General features: G+C 55.2%; 2 protein-coding genes across 4 annotated transcripts in view; both read right to left on the reverse strand.

The window, feature by feature from the left end:
* Window positions 1–3,634: 3,634 nt before the first annotated feature.
* On the reverse strand, window positions 3,635–8,113 carry CASTOR1 (cytosolic arginine sensor for mTORC1 subunit 1). Its single transcript, XM_038575631.1, has 9 exons — window positions 7,879–8,113; window positions 7,183–7,253; window positions 5,851–6,038; window positions 5,639–5,771; window positions 5,256–5,379; window positions 4,749–4,862; window positions 4,496–4,578; window positions 4,301–4,395; window positions 3,635–4,174 (listed from the first exon to the last, which is right to left on the reverse strand). The coding sequence occupies exons 1-9, from the start codon at window positions 7,989–7,991 to the stop codon at window positions 4,106–4,108; spliced, it is 990 nt and encodes a 329-aa protein (XP_038431559.1). The 5' UTR covers window positions 7,992–8,113; the 3' UTR covers window positions 3,635–4,105.
* A 2,300-nt stretch (window positions 8,114–10,413) lies between these two features.
* TBC1D10A (TBC1 domain family member 10A) overlaps window positions 10,414–18,734 on the reverse strand; it is a 32,029-nt gene continuing 23,708 nt past the window's right edge. For all 3 annotated transcript variants that reach the window (XM_038575629.1, XM_038575628.1, XM_038575630.1), the window contains exons 3-9: window positions 18,170–18,277; window positions 13,977–14,083; window positions 13,174–13,288; window positions 13,029–13,094; window positions 12,136–12,325; window positions 11,877–12,031; window positions 10,414–11,276 (exon numbers count right to left, since the gene is read on the reverse strand). In XM_038575629.1, the coding sequence (XP_038431557.1) occupies window positions 10,770–11,276; window positions 11,877–12,031; window positions 12,136–12,325; window positions 13,029–13,094; window positions 13,174–13,288; window positions 13,977–14,083; window positions 18,170–18,277 (1,248 nt within the window). In that variant the 3' untranslated portion in view covers window positions 10,414–10,769. The remainder of the gene's footprint in view (window positions 11,277–11,876; window positions 12,032–12,135; window positions 12,326–13,028; window positions 13,095–13,173; window positions 13,289–13,976; window positions 14,084–18,169; window positions 18,278–18,734) is intronic.

Below are 18,734 nucleotides of genomic sequence, written 5' to 3' on the forward strand. Positions count from 1 at the left end.
CCCAGTGACTACTGGAAGCTGGGCCTCCTGAGATTAGGAAAAGGCAGGAAGGCCTGAGAGGCTGTGGGTCCAGAGAAGGAAAGTGGACAGGAGGGTCCCCTCGTACACATATGTGAGCACAAAAACACAAGATGCAGATGCACGTACCGGTACACACGGACATACAGAAGCAGACCTACAGAAACCAGTACCACAAATGTTCACATGTGCACATGCAGGCCCAAATGCACTTCAGCCATACATCCCCGGGACACGTGCAGAAACGGAGCCAGATGCACACCTGATGTTCATACAAAATTGGATGCATGGATGGCCATACAGCACAAGTACACACCAGGACACACACATGTGGACAGACATACACACTTTCTAGCCAAAACAGGCTCGTCTGTAGAGATGCACACAGAGGTCTATTCTGACTACAAGTGTGGATACCCACATAGCACCATGATCAACTCCCTCCCCAAGAAGGAAGCTCTGGGCAGCCCCATGTGAGGCACCGTCGGCTCTAGAACCCCAGAACCAGGGCCTGCCTGGGAAAGTGAGACAAACCATGGCCATTGCAACACACCCCCTGGGCCCAGCCCAGGGTCAGGAAAGAGCCAGGGGCCAGGCCTCACGTGCCTGCCCACACATTCGCTGCCACCAGCAGACACCCAGCCACCGACGCAGACAGCTGGGATTGCGAGGAATCTTGCAAAATCATCCCTATACCTTAGGGTTCAGCTAGTGTCCCTTCCCCCAGGGGACCTCCCGAGGCTATGGCCGTTTTTTTTAAGATGTTATTTATTGATTCATGAGAGACACAGAAAGAGAGGCAGAGACACAGGCAGAGGGAGGTGAAGCAGGCTCCATGGAAGGAGCCTGATGCGGGACTCAATCCCGGGGAATCCGGGATCACGCCCTGAGTCAAAGGCAGACACTCAACCGCTGAGTCACCCAGGCGTCCCTATGGCCCCAGTTTTAACCTTTTTGAATTCTGGTTTTACCACATCCAGCTTTGTGACCCCGGGCAAGTCACTTCACTTCTCTTCCCCTTATGTAAAGGAGGGGGGATGGATAATGAGAACGTGTGTTGAATATGTGAATTAATGGAGAACATCTCCCACCTTTTGCACAGAGCAGGGAATCAGCTTCTCTGTACTCGCAGTCAGCTAGCTGCCAATGGGGCTGCCCTCCTGTCTCCTGCTTGGTCCCTTCCCACCAGGTGGGATCTTGGGGCCAGGTGGGACATCTGAGAGGGTTATGGGTTTATTCTCCCTTCCACACAGGACCAAGAAAACAGCTTTTGGAGCAACTTGGCAACAAGCTTGGGACCATACAGCCTTGCCTGGCAGGGGTGGGGATGAGAACTTTGAACACTGAATTTCTGCTCAAATAACTTCAAGGAGGACTTACAAGGTCATTTCCACTGTTTGGGCAGGTAAAATCTGAGGGTGGAAACAAGCCACTGACTGACCCGTCTGAGCTTTCCTCATCTCCTGTCCCCACCCATCCAAGAATAACCCCTCTCCCGACCCCCAGGTGCACATCCTCCCAGCAGACGCCAGACACTGGGCTGGCAGTCTGAGGGCTGAGAGCACCTTCCTAGTCCCCAAGGGACTGTGGACAGGGCCTTCCTCAGGCACAGACTGCCATCTTTATGAGGATAGGCACACAGGCTCTGCAGTCTGGGGCCTTTATCCTAGCACTCAGGAATGGCTGTGCTGATGTAGACAAGTGAATGGGGGCACCCATGACTGGAAGGACAAGGATGTGGACTGTGCTCTAGTGAGCACCCCAACCTCAGTTATAAAGGACCCAAGCTGAGCCCAGGTCCAGGCCTGGGCTAACCAGACTGGCTTCCTTTGTTCTAGAACTCTCTAGGGACCCGGGTGGGTCAAAGAGGTGATTCTGTGAGCCCCTACCTCAACCTGGGACAGCTTAAAGCCTATCTGATGGCATCCAGAGCATCAGCCACATGTGAGGTCCAGGGTCATGTCCCCCTCTCAGGTGAGTGTGCCCCAGTCACCTCCCAAACCCTGGCTCACCCCAGGTGGGTCCTGGTATCCCTGGCAATCCCAGAGCAGATCTCTTCATTTATAACCTCTTGAAGGCCAAGCTGACCCAGTGACCCCCAAGGACCCTAATGCCCTGGGAATAAAACCCTCCACCAAGACCCACACACATGTGGCAAAGAGACACACATGGGCTCTAGGCCTGGCTCTAAGTCAGACTACCCAGGGGGGCCCCTTCCCCAGGCCAGTCCTGTGGGCAGTACAAGAACTAACTGCTGCCAGATTAGGACCTGGTTTGAAGGACTGGGCAAAGCCCTAATGTACCTGGAAAGCCATGATAATAGAAACATCTAAATCAGGCAGTGACTCACAAGCAGACAGATGGACAGACCCCTCCACCCCCCGTCCCCCAAAGATGAATGTGGGGCCCAGGAGCTCTCAGGTCAGGAGCCCCAAGGATTCTGGTTCTAAAGCCCCTACTCAGCCCGAACATCCTCTGACCCAGGGTCCAGGCTGTGCCCTCCAGAGGGAGGCCAGAACTCCTCACTCCACCCCCTGACATCAAAATACAAAGCAATGCCCCTTTCCAGTGTCAAAAAGTAGAGGGGTCCTAAAAAAGCTGCCTCCTAGATCTTGATACATGTGAAGAAATGGAGTCTGAAGGGAAGGGGCAGGCCAAGTGTCCCCGACCACTCACTCACCGGGCTGGGCTGTGCGTTCTGCTCCTGTGATCTGCAGCCCCTTGGGTTCCCAGGGGCAGGGCGGGCACACTGCCAGAAGCCTGGCCCCCTTTCTGCCTTTTCTGGGGAGACACTGTGACCTCTAAATACGCCGAAGTCACACCCTTCTTCCTTTCCTGAATGTGGGTGGGTCTGGGCTGAGGGTACCTGATAACCTCCCCAGCACATCTCTAGGGTCCCATCTGGCCCACAGTGGAAGCCCGGTATCATGGAGCAATGAAGCAGCCCCTCTGTGACAGGAGACCCAGGCCCACATGTGCTAAGTCTCTGGACCAGGAAGGCAGCCTCTGAAGGCAGAGTGGGTTCCAGGTGGCCTCCAGGCCCCTGTCCTGGCCAGGGGAAGCCCAGTGCCTGGACTCTCAGGTCTCCACTCTGGCTGGCCCCCTCTTCCTACTACTCCAGGAGAGCCGTGGTGACAAGAACTAACTGATCTCTTGGCCAACAGGGACTCCTGTGAGGGACCTCCAGGACTCAGGCATTGTCCAAAAGCAGGCAGGCAGCAGCCTGGAAGAAGTGTGCTTTGGAGCCCTCCTTGAGGGGTTTCACAACAGGCCAGTCACACCCAAGGTGGCAGGAAAGGCTGGGAAGCGGGGAGGATCTATCTCTAGGTGAGAGGGTCTCAGAGTCTCTAACCATGTTCAGAACTTTCTGGGCTATTCCAGAAGCAGCAAGGAAGGAAGGAAGAGGATGGGCTTCAGAGGCAGGTAGCCCTGCATGGGAATAAGTCACTTCACTTCTCAAAGGTTCAGTTCTCCCTGAGGTGAGAATTGAGTTAGGTGAGCCCAGCCAGAGTCAGGTACATAGGGACAGACCCAGACTTCAGGTAGAGGGGCTGGGAGCAGCAGCAGAGCAGCCCTGTCTGAGCTCAGACAACCCCTATAGACCACAGCCCAACCCTTTAGAACTACAAGCCCTTTATTAACAAGTCAATAAAAAAGGGAGAAAGATGTAAAAATACTTTTCTTGGAGGCCCCCTGAGGGGCAGGCACTGTCAGAACTCACCTGGCCAGGGAAGGCAACCCAGCCAGAGGCAGAACGGAGATAAGGACCCTGTCCAGGGAGTGGCTGGCCCAGGGTGCTGAGAGGGGATGGCTCGGGCCTCAGGCAGGGAATGTGCAAACACTGAGGCCGCGCAGGGAGTGATGGGGTGAGGGGTTCCCGGAGGAAAGCCCAGAGCACCGTGTTCCCCTGCGTGGGCAGACACGCATGTCCACGTGAGAGCCGGTGCCTGCACGCAGCTTATATACAGAGAGCAGAAGGAGGGGGTCCCCCGGCAGGAATGGGGGTGGGGAAGGCTCATCCCAGAGCTCGAGGAAATAGCTTAGAGAAGTCTCTGGAAGCCTGGGGTGAAGGGAGAGTGTGGAGGCCTCAGGAGCTCTGGCCATCCTGCCGTCGCTGAAGGACCTCAATGACACTGTTGATGCCATCCTCAGGCACCTGTGGGCAGGTGGGTGGAGGGAGGGATCAGGGCCATGTCAACTTCCTGGACTACATTCTGCACCCTCCCCCTCCCACCCTCCGGGGCCTCATTGTCCTTCCAGGAGCCCACCCCACGGTGCTTACCAAGGCATGGTCAAAGTTGAAGGTGCTAATGTAATAGGCAGAGATGTCGGCTGCAGCCAGGGGGCCTGCAATCTGGGCCACGATCCCACACTCATCTGAGGGTTGGGGCAGGGGGAAGGAGTCCATGTACATCATCCTGGTCACCCCCTTCGCAGATCTTCCCCAAGTCCCCAACACACAAGAAGCAGCCCTTACCAAAGCCCAAGGGCTGTCCACCAATGCGCACCATCCTCCACAGCTCTCCTGAGGAGCTGGTTAGCAGGAGGTCACTGGGGAATCTGGAAAGGCAGGTGGGTAGTGGGCAGGGCACCCACGCATCCCCTCCCTGCCCCAATGTGAGCCCCTGGAAGCAGGCTGACCTAGTGACCTCAGAGTCTGATGCTCCATTTCCTCCCTCCCTAGGGCTGGCCTTGGGATCTGTGGTCCCTGGGGCTCAGGAGTCACATACTTTTTCTGCGTCTCAGCGTCCATGACGATGGAGATGTAGCCCTCAATGAGGGAGAAGGCAAAGAATGTAATGGAGCTGGGTCCAGTACCACCAGAGGCTGCCTCCTTGGGGGCACTAGAAAAGAACAGGAGGCTCAAGTGCTCTTCGGGGTACCCAGCCCACTGCATCTCCTCCCATCTCTGGGCCACTTTCCTCCCCTGTCTGAGGGCCCTGATACCCTGATGGGGATTGGACAGGGGTGGGAGGGGACGATGAATCTCGCTTGTTTCAAAGATGCTGGACCCCAGGACTGATAGAGGGTCCAACCTAAGGCCTGGGTCAGGGGTGTCTCAGCTTACACTACAGGAAAGGGTTGCAGCTGTGGCATTGGGATCTTCCCTGAACATCAGTGAGGGGCACATGGGTATCACAGGCTGCCAGGAACCCAAGATACAGAACAGGGCACGAGTTACAGAACAAGCAGAAGGTGGTAGGCATAGGGAGCAACGGCATGAGAACACAGCTCACCTGTAGGAGTAGAAGAGGACATCGATGAGCGTGGTAGCGATGGCTGGCAGTGTCTCAGGGTCCAATGTGAGGACACAGAAGCGGTTCTGTGGGCTCTGGATGGGATGCACCGTGGGACTGGGCCCTGGGAGGAGGGACCAGGCAGAGAACTACTGTTAGGGCGACTGTGGGCTGGGGCGCCCCCTGGTGGCCAGATAGGGAGGGGCCTGGGTGGAGGCTAGGGTCCTGCTCTACAGGAACCCTCTTCTCCACCACATCTCCCTATCTTGTGAGGCAGTCTGTGTCAGCCGGTATCCCCACGTCCACAGACCAGCTCTCATAAGGGAAGGGCCCCCGTGGAAAGAGGAGGCCCTGCCTAGGTCTGGGTGTGAGGGTAGCCTCACCATGCTGCGAACGGGGAAAGCCATTGCTGGAATCATCCCTGGCAACAGGCACAGGCTCCCCGCCCACTTCCCGGTAAATGTCGAACTCCTGGGATAGCGTGTGGATCACCACGGACAGGTCCTGTTCCCGCACCTGGACCACAAGAGGAGGATGTAACACGAGTCCCCAGGCACCCATGCCCACCCTGCCCCGGAGCCTGCAGAAAACTCACCAGGATGAAGTCCGTTTGGTAAGTGGACAGCATCAGGACAGACACATGGTGCTCTGCCAGTGGTGCAATGACCGAGCGGGCAATTTTGGTGACTCCGGCAGCCTGCACGGTTGCACCACTGTGAGATGACACGTTCAGCACCAGCCATGTGGCCTCAGCCACTTGAAGGAACTCAGATGGGGGTAGCTCTGTGAGCAGGAAGTATATACCAGGTCAGGGCCTACTGGGCTGGCCCCTGCCCCTTGGCTTCCCTGTCTGTCCAGGAATTGGGGGTGGGGGGGTTCTACGAAGGTAATGGCAGGTCTGGAGACTGGGGCTGTCTCCCTCTCCCAAGTTCTGCTCCTGAGCTGCATGTATGCAAGAACTGAGAAGTGCTTCAGGTGCTGGCCTGCTAGGGATGGAAACTTCCCAGTTAAGACTGGAGCTCCAGAGTCAGACAGACCTGGGTTCAAATCCCGGCTTCACCATTTACTTGCTGTTGACCCGAGGTCAATGATTTAACCTCCCGGATCTCAGTTTCCTCATCAGTAAAATGGGATTGAGAGTATACACCTCATGATAGCTTTTCTTAGACTAACAGAGGTTTTATACCATGTGGCACCAGCAGGGGGCGCCAACAAACCAGGTTGGCTGAAGGAAGCCTTTCTCCCTTAGCCGACCCAGACTTTACTGCAGTACAAACGGGGAAACTAAAGTCTAAAAGGCTGCAGTGAAGTATGGGCCGAGCCTCAGTTTCGTGGTCTGCGACTCCAGGCCTGTGAAGAGGGGTCAGGCTGGCAGGAGTAGGAGCCAGATGTCAGCTTCAGGAACCAGGGAGAAAACAGGCTGGTGTCCAGGCCACAGCAGCAGCCAGGAGGCCCCCCAGGTCCTGGACATGGGCTGGCTGCCTGCTCCTGCACTCCTTTTCCAACCCTCAGACTCCTGGAGTTCCCAGACCAGCCAGGGAGGGGGTGACCGGCACCAGAGAGATAAGTGCAGGGAGAAATAATGGCCAGGGGGAATATAACTGCAATAGGAACCTCTGATTCTTGCCCTAAACTGGCCCTGCAACTGGCCTGAGGCTGCCAAGTGCCCTTCACAGCCCTGTCTATAAAGTTTTCATGGGACCCTATGATCAGAACCACAACTATACCCATTTTACGTAAGAGGAAACAAACAATTCAGTGGGAGGAAATGACTTGCTCAAGGGCACACAGCCAGTGTGCAGTGGAGGCGAATTCGAACCCAGACCCATCTGCTTTCAAGGCTCCAGCTCTTGGGACTTTGGATTCCAGGATCTAGTGAGAATCGCAAATAGGGGAGCACGCCACCCTTCCCCGGCCCAGCCCCCACCTTTGAAGCCCTCCTCGTCCACCATGAGCGTGTAATCCTCGGGGGTCTCCGTCAGGCTGAAGAACTTGCACCTGGAGGCGGGGGGAGCATCTTCAGCCTGGGTTGGGCGGAAGGGGCGTGCAGGACTTCGCTCCAGGCGCCCGGAAAGACCCCAGCAGGACGCCTCCCTGCCCCCTCGAGCCTCAGTTTTCTCCCCGGGCCAGTGGGGCGTGGGCTTCAACACCGGAATCACGAACTGTTTTTCGCCTCCCGACCTCTGCGGGAGCTCCCGACCCTCGGTTCCCGGAAGGAGAAGAGGCTCGCCCGCGGCTACGCCCCCGTAGCCCCCGGGAGCATCGGACTTTGGGCGCCCTAGACCAGCCCCTCTGACCCGACGGGAGGGCGTCTGGAAGAAGCTCCCCGCAGTCGCCAGGAAGGAATTGCCCCCATTTGACACCACTTGGAGTTAGGCATTGCTCACCCAGGTTGTTTGCGCCGTAACTGGCTCTGGGACGGCGCCTCACAGGGCCGGATAGGCGGCGGTCCCGGGGAGGGTAGGCCCAAGCCGGATGGCGGCCTCGGGGGGGCGGGGGGGCTTAGGGAGAAGGGCCCTCCCCGACCGCTCCCGCTCGCCCCGCGGCGACGTGAATCCCCGGCCCCGTCCCAGAGCAACAGCGGAGCCCACCCCCACCTGTGCCCCCGAACCCGGGCGCGCACCGGCTGCGGCGGGGCAGGAAGAGCAGCTTGATGAGCGGGTGAGTGTAGAGCCAGAGACCTGGGCGGGCGAGGCTCAGCACCCGCACCCGGTGCTCTAGGATGTGCAGCTCCATCACGGTCCGCGCGGACCCGACCCCGCCGCCAACCAGACCCAGGCCGCCGCCGGGGGCGGGGCGGGGGGGCGGTGCCGGGGGCTTAAAGGAGCCGCTGTGTGGCCGCGTCCACGCCGCCCGCTACGCTGCAGACCCTCCCAACCCCATGCCGCGTCCAGTTCCCTGACGGCCACGCCCCGACGGACGGACGGCCTATCCAGAGTGGCCACGCCTCCTTCCCAAGGCCAGAGCCTCAATCCTCACGTTCCTGCCCGCCGAGCCCGCCCCTGGTGACTCCGCCCCCTCAGCCTTGCTCGGGGGAATCACGGGCTGATCCCACCCCGGGGGGTCCTTCAGGCCCCGCCCATGCCGCGCCCCCTCCCCGGGCTCCGCCTTTTCCGCGGGTCGCCTTCCTCGCTAGGGTCCGAAGCAGGAGGGAGGTCTTGGAATTGTTTCTGTCCTTCAGGCCCCCATATATAGGTCTAATAATTGATAACCTTGAAGCTCCAAAGGGCTGCGAGGCGAACCGGGGCTCAGCTGGAACCAGAGTGCTGCCCAGAAAACCCTGGAGCATGGAGGGGTAGGCTGTGCAGCCCCCGTGATGCTCAGATTCTCTCCCGACCAAGGGTCCTGCCGCCTTTCTCCCCCCCTTCTCCTTATGGAGGAAGAAGGCGCTTACACACTAGGGTACAGATTTGGGGAGGGCCAGCCACTTATATCTGAGCAACATACTGTGGGGTAGGGGAATGAAGGTGGTCAGGCTTATGGCTTGAGACCCTTCAAGACTAAGTGCTTAGGCCAGGGATGCTCAAGGCTGACTTCTGGGGACAGGCCCATGTGTCTGGGGCTCACTGGGTACTCAGATCTCAGACCTGAGACTTGAGCCCTGTTGAAGCCTCCCAAAGCCTGCAGCCTATTAGCAGAACCCAGTTGGCCTGAGCACATGTAAGCTTGCTTCATGCCCATGGAGGCCCTGGGCATTGGCAAATGCCCCAGATCTGAGGCTTATAAGACCAACTTGGGCTCATTTCAACATTAGAATTGGGTTCTGCTCAGTTTTAAGCAGATAATCAGCACACCTAGGCTGGTCCTGTAGCAGGACAGAGCATGCTCTGGGGGGCCCTTGTCTGGCCTGAGCATCCTCAGGCTTCAGATCTGAGGCTTTGAACCAAACAGGTTAAAGCCGGCCTCAGGCCTGACTGGGACCCAGCAGGCCTACACAAGCCTCCTGCCTGCTCAGAAACCTCTACTGTAGGCGGGTGGAAGCTGGGCAGCACCCTCCCTCCCTGGCCTCTCTGGCTCAAGGAACACTGCAGCTGCCACATCCTGGCCTGTCCCCTGGAGAGCCAGGGGGAGGGGAGTGTCCTCAAAGCCTCTCGTGGCAGGTATAAATGGGGTGGGAAACCACAGAGGTGAGGGGTAGAAGGCAGGAAGTGGGTAGCCTGCCCTGATAGACTCACATGACACTTGACCTCCCTAGGCCTCAGTATCCCCAGATGTATCATGACAGGGTGTTCCAGGCCCAGGCCCTGTGATGCCTGAAAACTCCTAGGGAGGCTCTACTCCTCCCTCTCCCACTCCCTCCCACCATGGCCCAGCCCAGCTTGGTAGCCTGCCAGGAACAGCCGCTATTGTTTGACTGGAAAAGCTGCTTCCTCAGCAGAAGGGGGGCCTTTCCCAGGGACACCGTGTCCTTACCCTTGACAGTCATCAGGTCGTGACCATAGTGCCTGCCTGGGCCCTCAGTGGCATTGCCAGATCACCAGGCACCCTGGTCACAGGGGGCTCTAGGTGCAAATTGACCAGCTTCATCTTTCCCATTCAGCTCCTCTGTTTCCTCATCTGTAAAATGGGGATAATAATAGAGCCTATCTGATCAGCTGGTGACCCAACCAGCCCAGACTGGCACATGCTAAGTGCTCAGGAAGCGGCAGGTAGCCTTTCATCAAAGACCCAAACTTCTTCCCTCACCCCTCTGTGTCCAATGGAGGCCTGGACTCACCATGTAAAGGCATTCATGGTCTCTGACCCCTGGCACCAGCTTGCAACTCAAAATGAACACTCAGAACCTTACTGGGGTCTGAAGTGGAACCCAGGCGAGGCCCTGAAAACACCACCTTAAGGAGCCCCTCCTCCTCAGAGATGAGTAGGTATCAAAGCCTGGGAAGCAGGCGTTGCTCTGCTTCAGCATTGGGCTGAAGCTCTGTGGGCTACAGTGCTAGCACTGGAGCATCTAAGAGGCTGTAGTCTCTCATCTATGGCAGACTGGTAGACACGGGGCGGAGGTGATGGGGTAAGGGAAAACGGGGTCCAGAATAAGGACTGGCCTATGGCAAAAGCCTTCTCAGAGAGCTCTGGTTCTGGGCTGGGGGGTCTAGGGTACAGAGGAGAGCTGCTGAGCGCCAGGGTGGCTCCCCTTCCCGGTCCCTTGCTGCACACCAACTCTCTACACAAGCCGGTTTATTTCTGTACAAAATCATGTTTCTATTTTACATAAAGAACACCCCCCTTTCCCCCCTCACCACAGCACCCCAGCCCTAGGGAGCATCCCCCAGGAAGAGGGGCTGAGTGAGGCCCTGCTCACTGGCCCTCACCTCCTCCGGCCCCAGTGGGCTAGCCCAAGCTCCACTCGGGAGGAAATAAATAAAAAGGCTCAGGCAGAGTCTGTGCTGGGCCGGCCAGACTCTCTGCCACGCAGGGCCGGGCAGCTGGGCCATCAGCATGGGCAGGCCCTCGGCTGTCAGTCTGTGAGCCCCAGGGGTGTGTGGAGCCTCACCCCACAGGCCTGAGCTGCCGGGGTTACAAGTATGTATCCTCACTCTCCTGGGAGGTCAGACTCTCCTGGGAGCAGTGGTGAACTGAATCCTGGGAGCGGTGATGGGCTGGATCCTGGGAGGCTGAGTCCTGAAGGGCTGGATCTTGGTGGGCTGCATCCCTGGGGAGCACATCCTGTGGGGGACACGCATCTCCTGCAGCAGCTGCCCCCTTGGCTTGACTTGGGGTTGGGAGCTTATCCAGCTGCCCACTTGCCTTTGCCTGTTCCCATTGCTCCTTTTCCTTCTGGCTCTGTTTGGGTGTCTTGGGCTTGCCTTTGGAACCAGGGAGGGGGGCATCTGGGGGCAGGCGGATGGATGGTGAAGGTTGCAAGGTGGGCCGGGGGCCTGGCTCTGCCTCCAGGATGGCCTTGGCACCATGCAGCCTGGGCAGGGAACAGCACTGCAGCTCACCCCGGGTTTCTTGCCAGCGCCGCAGCTGAATGAGGTGCTCACGCTCAATCTGGCGCTCTGTCACTGGCAACTCTACCACCTGTGTGGGCGATGACAGGAAGATGGGCACCAGGAAGAAACTTCCCCTCTGCCTCCCAACCTGGCCCTGCTCTCCCTCAGATCCCCCAGTCCTGGTCACTAAAGTCCGACCCTAGGAATAATGGTGGTCTGGTCCCTGTGGTGATCACAAGTCCCAGAGCTGAGTGTCAGGTGAGCCAGGCACTTAAGATCCACTGCCTTAAAGGAGAAAGCTGCCCATAACTCAAGTCCCCTTGCCTAACCATGTGTCACCTAAGTACTGTCTCTGAGGGCTCAGAATTTGTGGATGAAAATCCACAAAAGAAAGAAAAAAGGGAAAATAAAGCCAAGGCCATGGATCTGATACCAGAGAAGAAGAGAGGATGATGAATTTCAGCTCCTCTCATTCCCAAGTGGTTCACAACAGAGAAGGCCCTGCAAACCTAGGCCTCTTTATGCCCCTGTCTTCTCATTCAGACAGGAGGATAAGGTCTCTCCACACTATCCTGAGCTGATGAGCAACAGGCCTGGCCACCTTCAGAGCAGAGTGTTACCAGGTCAATTCTAAATCCCCCACATCTCCCACTCCCACCCAGTGGTGATGGGAAGGTATGGGCCATACCTCCTGGACCAGGAAGGCCTCCTGCATGATCTTGGGGCTGAGGCTCCGCAGTTGCTCGATAGTCTCGTACTGGCCCTGACAGGCTTTGAGCTTTTCAGGGGAGCCCAACGCATGTTTCAGCAGCACCAGCCCCACCCGGAAGATGATCTTGACTCCTGCATGAGGGGGTGGTAAAATGGCCTGTAAGGAGTTTCTCTGAAAATAGAGGTCCCCTGTGGGCTGGGTTAGAGGCAGTAGTGTTCTGAGCCCAGCCCGGTACCTTCACAGAAGAACATATCCCAGACGCGCAGCACAGAGCTCCAGGGCAGGGTGCGGGCAAAGGCACACATGAACCACTCTGTCATGTACAGCAGTGGATCAATCTTCTGCCGGCTGAGGTGCTTGTGGGCCACAGGTGACACCTTCTGCAGCAGTGAGAAGAGGATCTCCCCATCCAGTTGGATTGCCTCCTGGGGAACACAGTGAAGCCATGGGGCCAGGACTGTAGGCTCAAAGCAGGCAGGGCAGACTATGCCCCGGTTCCTAGTTCCAGGCAGGCATTCATTCATCCCTCAGGCAGGTACTGCCTGCAGGGAGGCAACCTTGTGTTAGGTGCTGGGATATAATGAAGAGCAAACCAGATGTAGCTGGTCCACCTCATGGAGCATGTATTGAGAAGGGACAGACAGATGAATCACAGAAGCAAAGAGACTAGGGGCAGTGCAGGGGCTAGTGGGAGAGGTGGGTAAATGCCCAGAATATGGCAGAACCAGAAATGCTGGATTAGCATGTGCCAGAGGTCCCACGTGTCAGGGTCACAGAAAGCTCTCTGATAGCTGAAAGCTAAAGGAAAGGAGAGTTATTACAGAAATGAAGGGGGTAGAGGTTTAAGCCTAGGCCAAGGCTGAGGCAGGGAGGAACTCGGTGCACTGGAGGAACTGCGATCCCGCCAAACGGCCAGATGGCTAGAAACAAAGATGGAGGCCAGGGTAGAACCAATGACTCTGGAGCCTAGAAGACCTGACCCTGGCAAGTCTTGGGTCTTAAGCCTGAAAGCAACAGAAATCTGGGAAGGTTTTCAGGTGGGGCAACAACAGTGGCTGTGGAAAGAAAGACCTAGAGAGGCCACAAAGAGCAGGTCCCAGGCCAGGTCTGGACCCAGCATGCACTCACCAGTTTCTCACTGTAGTAGCCAGGCAGGTACTTCTCACAAATCTGCACCAGGCACCAGAAGGCTTGCTGTGGGCAAGAGAGACATGAGGCCTTGCTGCTGAATATTCCCTGCCCACCCACTCACCTGTCCAGGGCCTGGTGGTACCTCAGCAGGCATGTGCATGAGCAGAACAGCAGCAATGGGCGCCTGGGCCTGGCAGTAGCCCTCCTCAGGTCGGTAAAGGGTATAGGCCTTCAGCACACGGAATAGATCCTGCTGGCTGTAGAAGGGCCAAGTGCGGCAGGGAAGATAGGTATGACTCTGCCACCCACTACCAGACTAGACCTGTCTCAGAATTTGCATTTCCCTGGTGACCTGACTGTGGTGAACAAGGGGTCAGTCTCCCACTGCAGCACAGAGACTTTCACAAAACGAGAAGAGGAGGCAGGGAAGGCACCTTCCCCTGTCCCACCCTATCTGACACGTGAGAGCAGAGGCTTAGAGAGAAAGCAGAGGTAGAGCCAGGCAGGATGCCAGATTCAAGGGAAGGGTGTGTCAGGGCTGGCAGTGTGGGCCTCTCATTCAGCAGCTGTGTCTCCTTGGCCAGATAGGATAGCTTTGTCCTAGGTGTCTATCTTGGTCCTCTGGCCTGGCCTGCCTATCTTTCCCCTCCTACTTACCCTCTGCCCACCTAATTGTCTCTAACCCTCTTTCTCTCCACCAAAACCTGTTTTCAGAAGAAGACCAGGCAAGCTCTAGGACTCTAAATGAAAGCTGCCCCAAAGGTAAGGGAAGAAGCTAAGGAGACCCATCAGATTCAAACCAAAGGGAAACTCTAAAAGTAAGTGGAGTTTGGGGCTCTCAGCTTCTGAGCCCTTGAGATATACCCAAACCCATTTTGCCTCCATTTTGTCCCTGAGAGACAGGGCCCAGAGCCACCTCCAGCCCACAAGACCCAGTCTGCTCACCCATGGCCTCCCCGGGACACAAACATCTCATGGAAAGGGAACTGCCGGTGCAGATCACGTTCAATCACATCCAGCCACTTGGGGTCCCCAGGGGACATGTCCAGCTCCTAGAAGCAAGATCAAGACCATGTATTAGGGGTTAGGGATGGCTGCTGGGAAGATACAACTTCCAAGGTATTAGAGAAAGCCTCTGCCAGGGGCAATACCCACCCAATCCCATCATGAACTGAGCCTTCCTGAAGACAAGTCAGGAAGCTCAGGTAATGAAGTCTGAGAATGAGAGAGAAGCAGCAAAAAGGCAAGGAGGGAAGAGCCCTATAAACCCTGAGGGGTGATCCTGGCTCCAGGAAGACCCATGTAGTCAAGAGTGTCTGTCATAGCTATGGCTGGAAATAATCTCCAGGTACTTTATTCAGGACTCATTCAAATACCTTATGTCCTAAGATAGAAGGCTACTATCAAAGCAATAGCTACCACTGGTTAGCATGGTTCTGAGCCACCCATGGGACTCACTGACTCTTCTCAACCCCAAATAAAAGTCCTATCATTTATACTATTTACAGATGAGGAAACTGAGGATCAAAGAAAAGTTACTTGCCCAAGTCCTCAAGGTTAGAAAAATGGTGAGGCTGGGCCTGGAAGCCAGGTTGACTTAGAGCCACTGATTTGAATTCCTCTGCTGTCTCTCCGTGCAAGTGGCATCACCTACTGTGTGTGTGTGTGTGTGTGTGTGTGTGTGTGTGTGTCTATGAGAGAGGGATGGAGGGAGGATCTGCACAGAGTGCTATCTGGAAGGATGTGACATTTATCAAACCATTAAACTCAGAACCATCTCTAGATGCTGGAGTTTTGACAAAGTTTTACTCTTTTCCTTGAACTTCTTGAATATCTTAACATGAGTACCATTTTTTTTAAAGATTTTATTTATCTGACAGAGAGAGAAAGAGCACAAGCAGAAGGAACAGCAGGCAGAGGGAGAGGGAGAGCAGGGAGGTGGATGTGGGGCTCAATCCCAGGACCCTAGGATCATGACCCAAGCTGAAGACAGCTGCTCAACCAACTGAGCCATCCAGGCACCCCCATTACCCCCATGTAATACTTAAAAACAAAGTATTACACAAGAAAAATCATTTCCCCATCATTTGAAATGTTCTATGTCGTGATTTGCTTATTAGTTACATGGATATGTATTATTTGTCACAATTCATTGAATTGCACACTTAAGATCTGTACATTTCTCTCTCTGTAAATGCCCCAACATTAAAAATAGAGAGAAAAAACTGGAGCGCTTGGGTGGCTCAGTTGGTTAAGTGTCTGACTCTTGATTTCAGCTCAGGTCATGATCTCAGGGTCCTGAGATCGAGCCCCACATCAGTCTCCCTGTTCAAGGGAGAGTCTGCTTGTCTCCCTCTCCTTCTGCCTCTCCTCCAACTCGCACATGCTTGCACTCTCTCTTGCTCTCTCTCAAGTCAATAAATAAATCTTTAAAAAAAAACAGCAATAGAAAAAATCAATAAAAAGGAAATCTAGAGGGCGGAGCAAGGACAGGGCTGGTGCAGCATTAGGGAAGGCCCCAGGGATAAGGGCTAGATTCTCAGCAAACACACCTGAGGGCACAGACCCAGGCCTTGGCCTTGATTGGCAGGTATGTTCATACAAGCCCCTTTCCTTCTTGTGCTCCCTCAGTGGATGTGTTCTGACATTAAACTAAAGACCTTAGGGTACCAGGTAACTTGACCTGAGAGAGTAAGTACTGAGCGAAAAAACCGTTAAGAGTGTTCAAGGCTGGAGGGTGGAGAGAAGAACCAAATGACTCCACAGAGGGGTTTTGATCAGGCACACAGCTGAAGAAGTGGGTATATAAACTCTAGAGTCTCATATATTCTCAAGATGGGGGCTTGTGTCCTATGAGGCTTCCAAGTCAAGCCCAGGGCTGGATACTGTCTGAGTCCAATGCAGGATTTTTTTGTCAGAAAGTGGAGGAGGAACCCACAAATTTTCCAGAGGGCTCTGGTAAGGTAGGGACCTGAGAACCCAAGAAGTCAGTTCCTAGGATGTGCTCACCTGGTACCTTAGCAGCCCAAGACACTTGACCACGCATGGGTGGCTGAGAAAGGAAGAAGTATAGCTGAAGGGCCTGTAGGAAGAAAGGGCTCTGAGAATCAAAGGTAAGTGTGGGCTGCTAGCAGCTGATGCAGCTACAGCAGCTTCCAGGAAAGCCTGAAGACACTTCCGCCATCATGAGATGAAGCCAGAGAAGAAAACCAGGTAAGAAAAGGACAGAAGGTCTTGCCCTGCCCAATGAGGGAGGAAGAAGTAGCAACTATGAGAGAAGATGGAGCCATGAGAGGCTGCAGAACCTGCCTTGACAGCTGAGATTGGGGCTGGCCCCCTGGGTCTTCAGGGGAGCACAGGAATAGATGCTGTTATATGCTGCCACCAATAGCCTGTCATTGTACCCTTGCTTCTGGCTGTCATGTCCACAGCACCCAGAGGGAGCTTCTCATCCTTACTCACTTCCTCCATGTCATCCACAGGCAAAGTTCTTCTAGGTGTGCTCGAAAACCACTGTTCTAGCCCCCAGGACTGCCTTGGGGACCCGCCACTCAGCTTCAGGGCATCTAAAAAGACCTTTCCTGGCAAATCTACCTGGCTGATTTCTCTCCAGACACACTACTCCCCACACACAAAATGCACACACAGCTTTGTGCTCTGCTACTCACACAGGATGTGCTCATATTAACTAACTATGGAACCAGAAGTCTGGCCTGGCCGATTAAGCTCTTGGCTCCCATACCTATGCTCTAGCAGCCAGAGGTAAATCATGGACTTGAGGAGAGGTTCCCACAGCTGAGCTTTCCCCCTCCACCCAGGATACAGCCTCCTGAAATGAAAGGGATGAGAAGACACTGGAGTCAAGAGGCTGCTCTAGCAGGGCCTGGTATGGATGCTCTGTGGGATAGTCCAATCACCCTGATTCCCAGAGCTGCCCCCAGCCAGACACTCCACCAACCCCCCTAGCCCCACTGCCAAGTACTGCTAGCAAATGATTCTCAGCCTCATCAACAGCAGAAACTCTAGGCTGCCCTGCCCCACCCACTCTTCTCAGGGAACAGGTTTGGCAAAACAAGAGTGTTTGCCAAAGCATGAAGTATGTTAACAAAGAGCTGGTAGCTGACAGCTCTCTCACTGCCTGTTACCAGTCCCAAGAGCTTGGGAGAAACTCTGATGTCTGGGGCCAGGTCTGGCAGGTAAGCAGGGTAATCCCAGGGGAGCCAAGTGCCTCCCATTGGGGAGCATGCTGGAGGAGCTTCCCAGCCCAGGTCAGCCCTAAGAAGCCTCATGAAGGGGGATCCCTTGGTGGCTCAGCGGTTTGGCGCCTGCCTTTGGCCCAGGGCATGGTCCTGGAGTCCCAGGATCGAGTCCCAGGATCGAGTCCCACATCAGGCTCCCTGCATGGAGCCTGCTTCTCCCTCTGCCTGTGTCTCTGCCTCTCTCTCTCTCCCTCTCTCTCTCTCTGTCTCTCATGAATAAATAAATAAATCTTTAAAAAAAAAAAAAAAAAAGAAGCCTCATGAATGGAAGGGTGTTCTTACTCTGGCAGCCATGGGGCAGCGGGCAGCAAGTGATGAGGGGAAGGCATGCCTACAGAGGATACCCTCTCTGACCACTGACCAGTTTCTAACCCATAAGGATACTGGTTTAGCTCTGCCACCCCTAAAGCTGACAACCTCAATAACAGCATGGGTGAACTGTGTCTGGCCAGCTTGAATGAGGCAGGAGAAAAGAGTCGAGGTTGGGAGGCCAAGAGTTACTGAGGGTTCTGTGTCCCTGAGGGTAGGCCCTCAAAGGCCCATAGCACAGAACCCAAGGCAGTCAGGGAAGTGGTCTGAGTGTCCCCTCCTGATGAGCCCAAGAAAGCAAAATTGGGTCGTTGACAAGAGAAAGAGCTGGAATGGAAGATGGAAAATCCGTCCATCCCACTGAAGCCTACTAATTGCTGGAGCTTTAGATGGGCAGAGCCCCCAGGAGTCACAGGTTGGACAGGCTTGGTTAGTGGGGCATTTGATGGGTGGTCCTATTAATCAGCTCATATTGCTGAGGTCCAAGTGAACACATGGAGGACTGCTGTCATGGGAAGGACATCAAGAGATGTGGGAAGGGGAGGGAAGGGTGAAAGAAGGGCCACTCACATCAAACTTCCCAGGGTTCTGCTGTAGCTTCACCTTGCCTCCTGACAGGTACTGCCAAGCACGGCCCCGCAGAGAAGGTGGGATGCCTTTCTGGCACCGCAGACGGATCTGAAAGTCAAAAAAGAGGACTGTGTTCATGCATCCACCCAGGCAACTCCTCCAGAGGCTTTGTACAAACCCAGCTCCTCTGTTGGTGTTTGGTGGGCCTTCAGTTAGCACATGAGGCAAGTAGGAAAGGGAAGAAAAGAGGACTTTCCTCCTGTTGCTACTATTGCTATGGTGCATAGCCTAGGATACCAGGGACAGAGGAAGTAATAACTGTAGAAATGCTGTCACCAGGTGATGTCAGTCTCCATGTTCCCCTGGCCCAATGATAGAACAGATATTCCTGACATTTACCACATAATTATGAATTCCCATGTCCATTTTCTGAATCAAAATGGAACCATTCAAGTTGGAGAACCCCCATGGATATCACTAGGGAGGGATCTGCATTGTGTGGGACACAGCTGCAGCTGCAAGTTGAATAGCCTTTGAGATAACCCAGAATGTGCCCAGAGACATT

The sequence above is a fragment of the Canis lupus genome, chromosome 26, assembly GCF_011100685.1.
Source record: "Canis lupus familiaris isolate Mischka breed German Shepherd chromosome 26, alternate assembly UU_Cfam_GSD_1.0, whole genome shotgun sequence".
In the NCBI taxonomy this organism is placed as follows: Eukaryota; Metazoa; Chordata; class Mammalia; order Carnivora; family Canidae; genus Canis; species Canis lupus.

Bases quoted from the DNA above. Each gene is read 5' to 3' on its own strand.
- CASTOR1 (XM_038575631.1), bottom strand. From the start codon at position 7,991: ATGGAGCTGCACATCCTAGAGCACCGGGTGCGGGTGCTGAGCCTCGCC. The intron at 5,772-5,850 runs GTGAGTTTTCTG...CTTGTGGTCCAG, and splicing joins ACCAAACGGACTTCATCCTG to GTGCGGGAACAGGACCTGTC. The intron at 4,175-4,300 runs GTAAGCACCGTG...ACCTGCCCACAG, and splicing joins TCAACTTTGACCATGCCTTG to GTGCCTGAGGATGGCATCAA.